General features: G+C 43.3%; 1 protein-coding gene and 1 pseudogene across 1 annotated transcript; both read right to left on the bottom strand.

Moving 5' to 3' along the window:
• Positions 1-163: 163 nt before the first annotated feature.
• xk (X-linked Kx blood group (McLeod syndrome)) lies at positions 164-10,410 on the bottom strand. The gene is made up of 3 exons (XM_027291221.1): positions 9,903-10,410; positions 3,446-3,708; positions 164-2,233 (listed from the first exon to the last, which is right to left on the bottom strand). The coding sequence occupies exons 1-3, from the start codon at positions 10,145-10,147 to the stop codon at positions 1,293-1,295; spliced, it is 1,449 nt and encodes a 482-aa protein (XP_027147022.1). The 5' UTR covers positions 10,148-10,410; the 3' UTR covers positions 164-1,292.
• Positions 10,411-13,561: 3,151 nt separating this feature from the next.
• Positions 13,562-14,679, bottom strand: LOC113748222 (lanC-like protein 3; annotated as a pseudogene).
• Positions 14,680-15,495: the final 816 nt, after the last annotated feature.

Genomic DNA, 15,495 nt, shown 5'->3' with positions numbered 1-15,495 from the left:
ACTGTACTGAGGGTGAATTTATATACAACTCACCTGTTCACATTATATTAAGGCTTAAAGTTATGCACGATTAAGAGCGTGGACGCTTTGATTGACAGGCAGCTGCTGTTACAGATGGCTTGTTTGATCAACCAGGCAAAAAAGACACAACAGTGACAATTTCCACATATAAATATAAATTTATTTAGATTTTTAAGTTGGATTTTTATCTTTTAAACGCATTTTTTAAATCTTGTTCTGTATGCGAATGTTCGACGTGTACAATAGGTGTTTCATATTCTTTTTTTCTTTATTTGTACAAACATTAGGACTGGGAGCATACCCGGGGTTTGTCATCCCTCTGCGGATATATTGCAAAAAGGAGTTAGTGCAAAAACACAAAACAAACAACACTGACATTCTCTCTCACACACAGTTACACGTCAGAAGGTTGAAAATAAGCAATCCCAATTAGATATAATTGTCTTTGTGTGCACTCGGTGTAAATATTATATATCATTATAAATAACTAATGGGACGTACAGACACAGAGTTGACAGACGTGTGACAAGCGTGAGAATCAGAAAAAAGCAAATACATCCAGACAAAGCGAAAGATTCACATCACTACAGCTGCTGCTGCAACCAAAGCCACTTAAATCCAGTTTGTAAACGTGCAAAAAGCGTGACGCTCGGAGGTGTCCGTGCTTTACAGTAACGTGTTTTTGGTGATCGAACGGGCTCTTATATAAATAATATACGGAGATTTGCATCTCGTCGTCAAGCACAACTACATCACAGAAGCAGCACGTTAGTTATAAAGCTCTTATTAATGTGTAAAAAAACAAAAAAAGCTGATTGCTTGCGGCCACAAATCCAGCTGAGGGGGATGAGAGAGGGTGTTCAGAAGAAACCCTACAGACGCCCCTGCACATGCACACCTCCATGCCAAAGATACTAAATACAATCAATTCAAATGCACGCCTCCTTGTGATCAGCGATGCAGCATTCAAGTGGACACAGTCCAAAACTGTCGCTGTTCTACGTGTCCTTAGACCTGCTGCAGGCTGACTTAACCCGAGTGATGCATGTTTTGCAGCCAAGATAAAGTCTCCAGTTTAAGGACACATGTTGCTTCATGTACTGTAGGAGACGGAGACGGCGGTAGAAAAAAGACGGAGTTGAGATGGATATATATGAAATTAAAGATTTGTGTAAACTCAACTCACAGAGGGATTCATGTGGCACTTAAAAAGGTTACAGAGGGTCGTGATAACTGTCCGAGTTGTTCCTCTGAATGGCACACTTTTGTTTTTAAGCGTTGCAGGTTGCGCCGTGGCTGATGTCACCGTTGATTCCACCGCATATATTATTGCCCACTTCGTTCAGAGAGTCATAGATTGTTTCGTTGAGCATGTCGTACGTTGTTTCGTTAGGCATGTCGTCCGTGCTGTCGCTGACCGTGTCGTGGGCCCTGACGTTGGGCTCCTCTTTGTGCGACGTCGGGCTCAGTGGTGGCTCCAGGACGGATTTCCCAAGCGGCCTGCTCTGCGGCGAAGCAGAGTTGCACATGAGGCAGAGCAGGGACGAGCAGTTCCAGATGCCCTGGGTCATACTGGAGGAGAAGAGCCTCCGACATGGGTGACAGAACTGGTAGAAGACCAGCATGAAGAAGATGGCGATGGCGTAGCCCACAAGCAGCTGCAGCAGCAGCAGCGGCGCGCAGATGAACTTGTAGAAGTCGGTTTTATAGATGTACCACAGCAGAAGCAGCGAGGCGTTCTCCACAAAGCGCAACATGTAGTACACAGCCATGCGATACCAGTTCTGGGACTTGTTGATGAGGTCGGGGTCATTGAGTTTCACCTGCACGGCCGACCAGCAGAACATGTTGATGCCTGCGTACAGGAAGGTGAGCAGGCAGAGCACGATGGTGGTTCCCACCCTGGTCAGGGTCTTCTCTATGTTCTCGGGGAACGGCGAGTGGCTGTGCCAGAACAGGATCCACGGGTAGAGGAAGAAAACGAGGAAGTTAAGCAGAACCACGGGCAGGACCCAGAGCTGCAGCACGGAGCTGAACAGAACCAGAACCACCACGCGGGTGGCGATCTCGAAGCTTCTCCACAGGAAAATGCACAGATAGGCCAGAGGCCGGACGTCCACCTCATAGTCGTCATATTTGATCTTGATGGCCAGGATGTTGCAGCGCAGAGCTCCGTACACGATAGACAGGAGGGAGATCACCATCAGTGTGCCTGGAGTTGGACACAGAGAGAAACATGAGGACACAAACTCAGACAGAATATAAGTTTTAATACGTTTTCTCAGCTTGTTTCTACATTATATATTTAAATAATGTTTTATTGACTTGTTGCTATAGTTGTTAGTTTTATTGTGCCATGCCTTACTGTAAAGCACTTAGTAACTATGTTTACAGCCTGGTACAAAAAACAGTTTTGGTCTCTGTAGCTAATTTCCCCGTTCATGACAACTGTACTGAGGGAACTCACCTGTTCAGATTATATTAAAGTTTAAAGTTATGCAGGATTAAGAGTGTGGACGCTTTGATTGACAGGTGGTTTGTTTGAGCAACCAGGCTTCATCCGGCCTGCCTCGGGTCAGCTGATTTTTTAGGTTCAGGCCAGAGTCAAAGATTTTAACTACTCCACCAAATTAACTCTGGTTCTGTTCGGGATTCAACAACAGTAACTAATCTTATTATTAGGAATAAACCTGGCTCCTGTGTGAACACTCACACTGCTGCATTTTAATGGTACTTATTATTTTACACGGCGTAAAGAGAAACGTCACACTAAAGGACTCCTTCATGTTTCCAGTGAGTGATGACAAAGTCCACAGTCCTTTTCTGAAGATAAAACAAGGCTTCAGTCTGAGTACCAATTCCTTCTTTATGTTTCCTTGAACAAAAGACTGTAAATTTGATTAACTCGATGAAGCTTCATTAACTTCAGATAAATATTGGACTTTCATAATGAAGGATCTCTTAATTGCCACTACAAACACCAGACAAAACCATGAATGTATTTAATCCTTTAAAGGCCCTGAAGCTCACATTTGCCACATTCAGCCTGTTAAGATCAGGAAGCGTGAAATAGAAGTGTCAGACTGCCAGGAGCTGAGGAAACAAGATTTATGCATCTATAACGTCTTTCATTTTGTCCTGATTCAAACCACCAGATGTCCTAGTTTGACTCAGTGAACCTTTATTAAATCTCTCCCTCCCACGCACATGTGAAGAGTCGGACAGCCTGACTCCAGATCTGCAGCAACTGGCAGAGAGAATAACCCTTTTCCATCCTCGATATCGGTGAAGGGGGGTTACATAACGCCACTTTAACTCATGAAAACACCATCCTCTTATTTCCAGTATGGCACTTAGCTGATCAGCCCACATCACGGTGACGCTGTGGAGCTGGATCAGAAAGTTACACTTTAAAGTCCTTCACCTCTTCCGATGGAGACTCCCTGCTGCAGGACGCAGATGTAGAGCTGCAGGGTGAGCTGGGGGGCAGATCCCAGGAAGGCCTGAATGACAGAGGTGCGGGCGAAGGCTGCTCGGTGTGTAAACAGTTTCCCCTCCGCCTGCCCCACCTGCCGCTCCACCTCCTCAGACTGACCCCCGCGAGGCATCTGCTTCTTCCTGGTGATGCTGACATAAGGCTCCTCCACGCGGCCCACACTGCCATAGATACAGAACGCCTCCAGACACCTGCAGCGAAGCAACAGCGGACACCTTTAGGTTAAGAGCTGCAGACTCACCGAGAGGCTGCAAATAAACTTCATCATTAATTCATCTGCGGATGATTTTCATCTCATCGATTCGGCTGAACAGGGACACACACCACGTTAACACAGAGATAACCCAAAACCACATCACCAACACACCAGAACCAGACAAGCTGAGAGAAACAAGAGTCTGCAGTCAGTGCTGCTTTGAGCTGAACGCTCACCTCAGCATGCTCACACTGACAATAACAATGTGTTAGCAGGTTTAACATTTAATAGAGCAACACCTGCGAGCTAGTTCACCCACACAACTCGAGCTGCACTGCATATATACACACTTGACATCCAATCCAAACACCTATGCCGACCTATTTAAGCTGCAAATATTTCCCATCCCCTCGCCTCCCGCTCATCACTGCCACTGCTGTCCTCATTCAGCCTCAGCATCACTTCTCTGTGGGTTTAAAATATTTGCTCATCGCTCCTCAATATGTACATATCAGCGTGGAGCATACAGACGAGTTGTCTGGCTGAACTGTGTTGAGCGTCAGCATGTAAACAGAGTTAAACACAGTGCATCTGAGGTCGGACACGCTTCATCCCGAGGGCGAATGTCTTCGCAACCCGTCTGATAGCTGTTGAGATATTTCACATTTCTTAAGTCTTCCTGTTTGATAATATCAAATAAAAAATGAACCTTGCAGTGTTTTCCCACAGCAGCACAGCGTGAGAAATGTCACTTCACTGAAGGAACTCTTAAAAACACAGATTAGATTTTTTTGAGCTGATCTTTTCCAGCATGTCAGACGCTTACCGTGCAGAGATCCAATCATTGGGCTGAAGCTGTACTGAAGATATTTCAGCAGTTTAGGGCTGCAGCTAACGCTTATTTTCACTGATTGATCTATTGATTTGATTTTTTGACTCGTTGATAAATGTTTCTGTCTATATAAATGTCAAAATATACTGAAGCACAAGGTCCATCCATCCATTTTCTGTAACAGCTTATCCTCATCAGGGTCACGGTGACTTAGGGGGGGAGGTGAGGTGCATCCCGGACGAGTCGCCTTGCATCACATCAGCTTGTTTTATCAGATCAGCAGTCCCTAATCGAAAAGGTAAAAGCAGAAATCACTCACACAAGTTTGATAAATGAATTAACTGATTAGCAAACTGTTGCAGATTCATTTTCTCTTGATCGACTAATTATTCCAGCACTAACAGAGCTTCAATAAAGGTCTGCATGATGACTAATTCATTGCTTCAACTCAACTCAGCGTAACAAAAGCAATTTCTGCTGCAGAAAACAATTAAAGCAGAGGTGATTTTTAATATTACCCGACAGTACATGGGCACCAGTATTTATCTCTGTGTTATTATGAACGTCTAAAGAGTCACAGTCAGTCATCTGCCAGTGAGATACTAAACACATTGAAGTGCTGAGTTTGGGCAAAGGGCCAGAGGTTGAGGCAGCGCTGATGCACGGTGCCAATAAAACAGCAAGGCAGGGGATTTAAGCCGCAGGGGTGTTAAAGGACAGACTGTTTATCAGCCTGAGCCACACTGGAGTGGCACGCACCATCAATGCCTCGCTGACTCGATTAAAAAAAAATGTAAATGAATAAAACTGTAAATTCTGCGAGAGGCTTTTCAGACGTGAAAATATCTCAGGATGAAGTGATTAAGGTCACACACTCTGCACCCTCAGCGTCTACAAAACTTTACAGCATCTTTCAGCTCTTCTTCCCACTCGAAACTTTTTTGCAGGTTTTGTCTCTCTCTCTCTCATCGCGTTTTTTGGCTGATGTTAGCAGCTGTTTTCACTGTACACTACCTGTCCATCACCAAACAGCAGACAGACGCAGGTACCAGAACAGAGATCTCCACTCAGGAGTTGTTGGAGACCAAAACGGAGCTAAAAGAAGAGTGAATAATACACTTTATTAGAAACAAACTCCAAATGAACGATAGTGTCTGTTTGTGTCTGCTGGATGTGTAAATAAGCAACAGCTTTGCTCACAAGCTTTGCCAATGTTGTGTTCACAACTTGTTTATGCTGCCGCCAAGTGACCAGAGATTTCTAAACTGAATTAAAGTCTCTAAACTAAATTAAAGTCTCTAAACTGAATTAAAGTCTCTAAACTGAATTAAAGTCTCTAAACTGAATTAAAGTCTCTAAACTGAATTAAAGTCTCTAAACTGAATTAAAGTCTCTAAACTGAATTAAGGTTTCTAAACTGAATTAAAGTCTCTAAACTGAATTTAAGTTTCTAAACTGAATTAAAGTCTCTAAACTGAATTTAAGTCTCTAAACTGAATTTAAGTTTCTAAACTGCATTAAAGTCTCTAAACTGCATTAAAGTCTCTAAACTGCATTAAAGTCTCTAAACTGAATTAAAGTCTCTAAACTGAATTAAAGTCTCGAAACTGAATTAAAGTTTCTAAACTGAATTAAAGTTTCTAAACTAATATTTACACATCTCGCTACCTTGGCAGAGCGCAGACCATTACGAGAGACAACACCCATCCCGCCCACTACCTGTTTAACCTGTTGCCCTCTGGCAGACGCTACAGATGCACTTGAGTCAGGACAAACAGATTCAGTTTCAAACAGTTCCTTTTCCAAAGCCATCACCATGCTGAATGCACTAGCCCCCCAACATGCAATAACTTTATAACCTTCATAACTTCCTGTGCAATAACCTAATGTGCAATAACTGTGTAATAATGTGCAACAACCCCTGTCATGTAACATCCTGCTTTTACCATTTGCTATGCAAATACAAGCAAGATGCAGCATTCACTTTTTATGAGTACCTCTTGTATTTTTGTATAGCATATATATATTTTGAGCATTGCATTTGTATTTATATTGTGGTTTTTCATCTTGTCTTATTAGCTATGTTAGGACCAGCACCTCGTCGTAAGCCCCCTGTAATTTCATTGTGCTTACAGTACGTCTGCTGTACAATGACAATAAAAGCTTCCTATTCTATTCTATTCTATTCTGAATTAAAGTTTGTAAACTGAATTAACATTTCTAATCTGAATTAACGTTTCTAAATGGAAGCCAGAGGTGTTGATATGAGACGAGCGTTCGAGGGTGTAGCGGGGTCATGGCAGCATTGACGTGACATGATAGGCGCTCTGTTTATAATATTTGAAGTGTTGTTTTTGGTGGATGCGACTGCTCCGAGAAAAGGAAGCACCGCTGAGCTGTCAGCAGAGAGAACGGACATCCCCCCCTCTCTGGTTGTGTTGTCAGAGATAAGAAGCCGACGGAGACATGTGCTATTCTTAGATGTGCTCTCCACTGAGGTCACAAGTAGAAGTCTGAACAGTAATCATCTGAAGGAAACGGGCCGGGTCAGGTCCACAGAGGCCGCTGCTGGGGAACCAACAAGCTGTGAGACACGTCTGTTCAACTGATAAAACTAAAACATGTTTGATGGATGTTACTGGGTCGCCTTTAATATACTGTCTCTGTCTGACTGACTGTTTATATTGACAAGCTGAAATAGTGACAAACCATTAAGTGTGGTTATGGCTGCAACTAACAGCTGTGTTGTCGAACAACAGTCCAAACTCCAAAGATATTGAATGTACGATGATATAAAACAGAGAAAAGCAGCACACGTTACATGTTTGAGGAGCTGGACCTGCAGAATAAATGGTATTTTACTGTTTAACTGACTCAGTCAGCAACAAAACGGATTCATTTGTGTTCGCTGACTGACAGTCTGTGCTCAGTAGATTAAAGAGACGTTTTCTGGGACCTACTGTATGACAAAAGGGCTTGTTTAGATTTTAATAATTGTAGAAATGTCAGCAGATATTACAGACTTTGTTTGTATGATTAAAGTGTCAGCACACTTTTTAATATCACCCTTATTTTTATGCTCTCACTTTTTATTTTCTGCGCCGTGTTTCATCATGTTTTCTCCCGCGACTGTGAAATTACACGCTGCCATCACGTACAAACCTTCAAATCAATAAAACCTCAAATGTCGAAGATCGTTGCAGATTAAATTTTCTGTCAGTGAGTTGACTAATCGTTTTCAATAACAGCTCACATTCCCTTCACGACCTACTGGTCGAACAGCAGAGTGTGTTCAGTAAAAAAAGGACGCTGCCCACTGCCATCACACTTTGTGCAGAGAGAGGAGACTTCTCTGAACAGTAGATAATGGACATACAGGACATAACTTGGACTGACTTTGTCTAAATAAGAATGCACATTTTATTTTATTCTCTTTTATATATATATTGCATGAATGGAGCTGTATGCTCTCTAGCCACTGAAACTTAACCCCCTCATGCCTGTTTGAGTGGACGTCAAAAGGCCTGTTTGTGCTTGTAACACAAGAATGCTGAAATTCCAGCATCCCCTGCAGAGAGTAAAATACTCTACCTACCTATTTGGGTTGCAACTAACAATTATTATATTTTATTCTAAATAAATCTGCCTCTTATTTTCTTGATTTACCAATATGATGATCACATCTTCCTGAAGTTTTCCAGTTCTCACATTTCAGGAGCCAAAGTATTCAAAAAAAGACGAATTGATAACCATAATAATCTCTCAGGCCTCAGCAGTAAAGCCATTACACACAGAGCACACACACAGCATGACCCCCGGCCAAGCCTCCACCCCCTCAGCTCATCCTTCATACTGCTCCCATCTGGTCACAGAGACAGGTCGCTGTAAACGGCCACGCTATGGCAGCAGGTTTGTCCCTTCTGTTGTGGGGTGTCTTTACTAAATATTTACTGGTGGTAAATATTGACAGTTGTACACATGTATGTTATGTGATTATGCTCGAAACAACACAAGACATAGCAGCCAGTTAATATTATTTAGTAGTCCCACAACAGTCAGCCCAGCTCGGCGTCTGTCCTTCAGCCTTTTTATTTCACCAAGCTCTCACCAGCCACTAAAAGTCAGTCCCAGATTTACTCTTGTTCAGCAGCTTCCTGCTCGGTCACTCTCTCCTTTTCTCTTACAAGCTTTTGTCCACGTCCTCTTTGTTGTTTTTGCCTCTGACATTATGTCCACAGAAGCTCCTGTTCTGGCACGACACCGGCTCTACTCCCTGTCAGCATTCACCCAGCGATTTTTAACACTACTGTGGTAAATGTGGATGCAAAAAAAATCTGTTGTGATTTCATTACTTATGATCATAAAACTAGCGAGCGACCAGCTAATATTACTTAGCAGTCCCACAACAAGACGTCCAGCTTTCAGCCTTTTTTATTTCACCAAGCTCTCACCAACGTCAACGCCAGTTGTCAACTGTCATTGTATTCATAGAGGCTGCTGAAAACGGTTACATTGCCTGCTTGCCCAGCTCATGTTCTGGCACGACACCGTCTGTATTCACCCTGTAAACCTCCTCCTCTTCTTCCCGGTGATCTAAAACATCTGAAACATTAACACTACCCTGGTGTTCTGAGAGCTTTAAAAAAACCCATTAGCTAACAGCAGCTACAGTTTACTTCACTGTCCATCAGAAAACTCTGTAAATCACAGAGAGCAAACAAAACACGCTGTTATCTGATTAGCTGATTATCTGATTATCTGATTAGCTGTATCAGTACAGGAGATGAGTGGGTTCATAACATTACCACACTGCATGTCCTGTGTGTACAGTAGGTAACTGGATTAAGCTCAGATTCCTACAGATCAGACAGATGCTGCAGGCAGAGAACAGGCCTATTATGATTTAAAGCACATGTGAGCAGATGTTTGAAAGGTTTCCCCTCCCCTCCTCCATCAGTGTGGAAGTATGTCAGGTCCTCCAGCAGCAGGCGTGGATAAATCAGACACAGCTCGGCCTGTGAGATCAAGGCTGAAGATCTGACATCACACTATGAGAGGAGATCTAATGTAAAGTATACAAACAGCTGCAGCTCTGTGGGTGTGTGGAGCATATCGATATGCATTGATCAGCTTTTAAATGGCACAGACATCCATTCACTGCAGTGGCGTGTAAGCAAAACAAAGACAAAAAAAGGCCTGAGAAAATGAAAACAACAGCATGTTTGCGCAATGCATTCACCAAACCATCCGTAAGCAGCTTATGTGCAGGCAGGCCGGACATGTAGGGGGGTAAATCAGCGTGGACACGACACCTGTGGGTGTTTTTTTTTTGACACCATGGAGATAAACAAACTGACCTGACAATGGGTCCGAGCTGCAGGATGTGCAGCAGCAGAACCAGCGGTCTGTCCCTGCTCAGGTCCCGGTGGATGAAGGTGAGAGTCAGCTGGACGAGCACGGACGGTACGAGCGTGAAGAGGAGCGTGAGCCCCTGCCAGATTTGGTCTCCAGCTGAGCGGTACGTGGAGCTGAGGTACAGAGCTGCCGTGGTCTCGGCCGTGAACAGAGACACCGACACAAAGATGGAACTGGGGAGTCGCATCCTCACTCACTCCGCCATTTGGGGACTCCTGCGGCGCGCTGCTTCGCTCGGGGTGCGCACATCCATCCACATTTTTTTTCTTCTTTTCTTTTCTTTGTGATTTAACCCCGCGGGAGAGGACGGCGTTGTGTGTGTCGGCTTGTACCGCCGCCGCAGCAGCTCATCTGAGAGACGAGAAGAGGGGAGGGGGGATGTTTTCACAGCTGAGTGCTGTCCCGCAGAGAGTCTGCGGGGGGCGCAAGAGCGCACGACAAGGAACGCGCCCTGCGGGGTGTCAGTGGATTCATGTCTGACTGTAAACACAACACATGAACTCAGTTTAGTTATTTTATTATTCACATGTTTAATGAGTTTTTATGTATTTAAGTGAATCAACATTGAGTAGAAACTAGTACATTTTGCATTTTAGCGCCCCCTGAGTGCATCATTGTCTAGCTCCTGTTCTGGCACGACAACGGCTCCACTCCTCGTCAGGATATTTATGAACGCTCCTCTTCTTCTTCCTGGTGGTCCAAAACGCCTGTGGTACAAACACTACCACTGACAAACTGAGCTAACAGCAGCTACAGTTGGCAGCAGTTAACTTCACTGTCCATCAGGAAACTCACATCCATTAAATGTGATCCAGTGTCATCAGTGAAGTAGTTGGTGGTGTGTGACTTAGTACTGTGAAGCGTTACAGACTTCTCATGGGTGATTGAACCCAGAGCACAAAGTTACACAGTGTGAGAACAAGACGTACGAATGACACAGATCACCTGGTTACAAGTCAGTGTAACATTAAAGGGCAAATAAACTAAAAGACACAAATAAAAACAGAGGTGAAGGGAGCAAAATTCAAATGAAAGTTATTGTCAGTGAACTGATTTTATTGGGTCAAGTTTTCCTCTTAGGAATCATTTAAAGAGATTTCAGTGTTATTAGCACGATCACCGGCCTATTTGTGTCTCCACGTTCATGATCTCATTTATTAAAATGAGGTTGTTTTATCCTTAGACTGTGCTCTTGGCAGTTTTCCACTCTTGGTGGTAAGTCAGGTACTTACCCTTGTTCTATGATGCATGTTTAAATAAACTTCCTTTCAGTTTCTCCTTCTGTTTCTCCTCCAGGCTGCATGACAAAGTGTTTTTTTTGGCAAGATACTCAACCCCAGATTTCTCCGTCGGTGTGTGAATGATTAGCTCCTAAATTGATGACTTGGCACCTTGCATGGCAGCTAATGAACTCTGCAGCCCGAGTACTGACAAAGACCAGACAGAGGGCACATATAACCCCCATTTTAAAAGCCTCGCACCGGTTAGTTTTAGAATTGATTTTAAGATTCTCTTATTGTTTTTTTAAATCACCGAATTGTGACATGCTACAAAAGTATGTACCAAGCAGCTCCCTTAGATCCTCGGCATCTGGACTCCTAGTTGTCTCCAGAACCTCCACAAAGAAGTTTGGTGAGGCCGCTTTTAGCTGCTGCGGCCCCCATCTCTGGATCTGAGGGACTGCACCTCTGTAGACATTTTTTAGAAACAACTTAAGACATATCTCTTTAGCCTGGCTTTTACCTAAGGTGCCATTCACTGCTGTGTTTTTAGGTCCTGATCACTCCCTGTTACTTTCATCTCTGGTGCTTATTCACTGTACAGTCTTACTACTTTTACTGCAACTGTTCTTAAATATGCTTTTTACCCATAGGTCCTAATTTGACTTCTTATTTGTTTCGTTGTTGTAGTTTTATGCTTTTTCCTTTTCTTCCAATGTTGTGGTCACAACTTGTTTATGCTAAAGTGGGCTTCTAAAAGTTTTTCATGCAACTGCTCTCTTACCTTAAGAACTGTTAGTTAATCACTACTTCTGTTTTTACTCTGCTGCTGTGACGCACTTTGGGTACATTCTGCATGAAAGGAGCTATAAAATAAAAAAGTAAGTTGAGTATAGGCTGTCAGTGTCTGAACAGGTGAAAGTAAAAGCACCTTGAGTGTCTGCAGACTAGAAACACATTAACTATAAGCATAAACAATTAGTCTCCTCTCTCAACCATGATTACTTTGCACAAGGTAATGGTTTCGTGTGAGCTAATGATGAGACAGTGTTTTTGCTTTCTCTTCTTCTCTTGTGAAACAGAAAAAAACCATATCACAATGAAACAGAGTGATGTAAGTGATCAGCTCTACAGACATTTGTTATCATCGGTTAACTGGAAATATTGTCAGGGATCAGGCTGGATGCTATAAAAAATAATGTTTTCATATCAGTTAGATGTCATTTATGTTCAGGTGTGTTACAGACAACTAAGAACAAAATTTTTCTATTTGGACACTTTATTAATAACAATAATCCTTGGACAGCTCGGATTGCTAATGCGAAATCAGCACACACACACACAACACACACCACATACACACACTTAAAATATTCCACAACAGGCACAGTTAGCGTGGGAACCTGCTTTGGTTTGCTATATCACCTTTTTTTGCGCCAAAGCGCCGCCCCAAAGCTTTTTCACTTTCCAATGTCGTCGACAGAGAGATCCGATCATATCCAAATGCAAGAAATTTGTGTGTAAGGCCTCATATTACATTTATTTAAAGATAAATCCACATAACTGAGTAGCATCTTGAACAGACGGCACTGGAAAGAAATTCATCTCACACCGACGCTTTTGTTCTTTGTCTCTGTCACAAACCTACAGTCTAACATCAGAGGTTTTTTTTACCAGGGTAAGTCATAACAAATCACGACATATGAACATTTCAAAGATCCCTCATACGTTATCTAACACAGTTTGAAACATCGAATATACAAACAGCGTACCTCGTTTACCACACGGCGAGTTGCACAGTGCAAAGTGAGACGACACTACATTTCTCTAATGTCTGTTCTCTCTGCCCAACTTTTATGAGCCCAGTATCAAATCCCTCCGTTATATTTACTATTAAAGATTAATAATAATAATTTAAGTAATTTCATACCCTAAAGACACACAATTCAAAGGGCTGTGATATGTGACACTCAGCTGGTGGAGTGGTAGAAAAACTTTAAAGGCATTATGTGACACTTGCTTTTGTGTGACGTGGGTGTATATGCGTTTATTTTATTTTTTTAGCTGTCAATGGGTATGTGCATGTGTCTTTCTGACCTGAGAGCAGCGTCTTTGTACAATATGCTGCAATTTCAATCGATGGTACGAGCAGTACACTTTTCTGACTGCCAATACTTTAATGCAGAGGTTTTCAAAGTCTGAGAGACACGTAGCCTCTCTTCTACGCACCTCACGTTTGAAACCCTGCTTTAGTGCGATTTACTACATTGTAAACTGAAATGGGCAATGCTGCAGTCAGTGGAATAAATCTGGCAAAGCTTAGAAGCTGCACATCCACTTTAGTATAGACACAAAGATCAGATAATTTTTATTTCTGCTGCGACGGTACCAAACATGATTTTCAAAACCCCAAACAAACACCATCCCACTCCCATTTTAATCCACGTTCTTATTCTATTTCAGGTGAATTTCAGAGGGAAGGGGTGATGTTTGTTCGGGTCAGTGAACAGCAGTAAACTGGGGTCCATTCACACAAAGACACTAAACAGAGGGAACTCTGACTGGTCGGTTGCAGGAGGTCGACCAGGAAGCAACAGTCCCGGACAGGCCTTCAAACAGACTGCAGACACTGGTCACGGAGTGGGAGCCGTCAAACTCCTCAGTGAAGAGGAACTCTGCAAACCTTTGGGGAGGAAAGAGAGATGAGCGGTGAGACATGAAATAGAAAGTGACATTTTAGATTACAGCTGATGGGCAGTAGCTACTGCACCACTGAGGGCGCTGAGGTCAAGTCCCTGATAGAGTTTCATGGCAAACCATTCAATACGTGAACTTCATGGTGGCGCAAAAGGAAAGTTGGAAGATCACCAAAGATTCATCATTAATATTTAATCAAATTTTTCATGGCAATTCATCCAACTTTGAGGTATTTCATTATGGATAAAGTGCGACCCCTAGTGGCTCAACATTTCAACTTTGGTTTTGTTTCAGTGTTGGAGCTTGACCTACATGCCTCAGTATTTCTGAAATCTGTGGAAACAGAGAGATTTCTTGCCTCTGAGCACGGTAGATGTACTTTGAGTTGCCGGTGAGCCGATAAAGCAGGAGGAAGACGTAAGCTGCCGGCAACCCCGTGACAAATCCAGGTCCCTTCTTCAGCAGACCTTTCTGCCACACGAGCTCCCCACCGGATACACGTGTCCAGATACTGCGGTTTCTTATTGATCAGGTAGGCTTAGCAAACAGGTACGCAACACCTGCACGAAAGAATGGAGACGTGAATTCAACGAAGAAACAGCAGCTAAGACGACTATGAACATCTCACGGACGTGTACCCTGGGGCTCCGTGGCACCAGTGCACAAGTTCGTTCTCTCTCTCGATGGGCGCCCAGCTCCGCAGGCCAGTTACAGTTCTGCTCCTGGTTCATGAGGAAATCGACGCTCTGCCACACCAAATCCTTCTCTGCCCGCTGAGCAGGTCCTGGTAGCTCAGCAGCATCTGCAGCACCGATGAGAGGCCGTGGGCTGCACCTGAAAGGGAAAGGCGGTGCGAGGGGCTCACACATGCACCCACCAAATCCAGGCATGCAGGGAAGCACCATGCCGGACAAACACAACCGGAGGACTTGTTTCTGCTTCTTCTAAACTGTAACCCACTGTTCATACTTGATAGTTCTGTTTGATGGTTTGTCTTCCAACATTGAGGAAGTTCTTCAAGACCAGAGACCACTCTGTCAGGATATGACATTTGATCTAGGATTGTGAACTGTATATTAAACCATTAAAATAAGACTAGAATATTACAAAATGTAGAGTAATTAAGATTCCTGATACTGAAATTGATTTAGTCCAGTGATCTTGAGGATTCATCTAATCCCTGAGAGTGATCGGGTAACACAATGCTTGAGTAACTCTTTGTAGTCTTGTGATCTTAAGCCCCAGACAAGAAAGTCAATTGGATGATTCTGCAAAACCACAGTCCAATGCCGACGTCCCAACAATTCTTTCCGTACGATCCTGCAGAATCCTCAAATATGGACGTAATTCAATGGGGTCTTGCTGAGTAATGCTGACACATGCAGGGAAAACATGTCTCTGACGTGGATTCCTTTTTATTTGCAGCTTATGATGTCGAGCAAATCCAATTATAGAAACCTTTCAGGACAAGCAAACTGTACACATGCAGCACCTTTAACCAGGTGTTTCTCAGATATTTCTCGTCTGAAAAGTGTCTATGTTTATTCAACCCCTCGTCATTCTCAAAGGCTTGTTGTACCATGCAGAAGTGACCAGCGAGGCATGCTTACTATAAACT

The sequence above is a fragment of the Larimichthys crocea genome, chromosome XVIII, assembly GCF_000972845.2.
Source record: "Larimichthys crocea isolate SSNF chromosome XVIII, L_crocea_2.0, whole genome shotgun sequence".
In the NCBI taxonomy this organism is placed as follows: Eukaryota; Metazoa; Chordata; class Actinopteri; family Sciaenidae; genus Larimichthys; species Larimichthys crocea.
The sequence above is the reverse complement of the archived record's forward strand: the minus strand, read 5'-3'. Positions and strand labels throughout refer to the sequence as shown.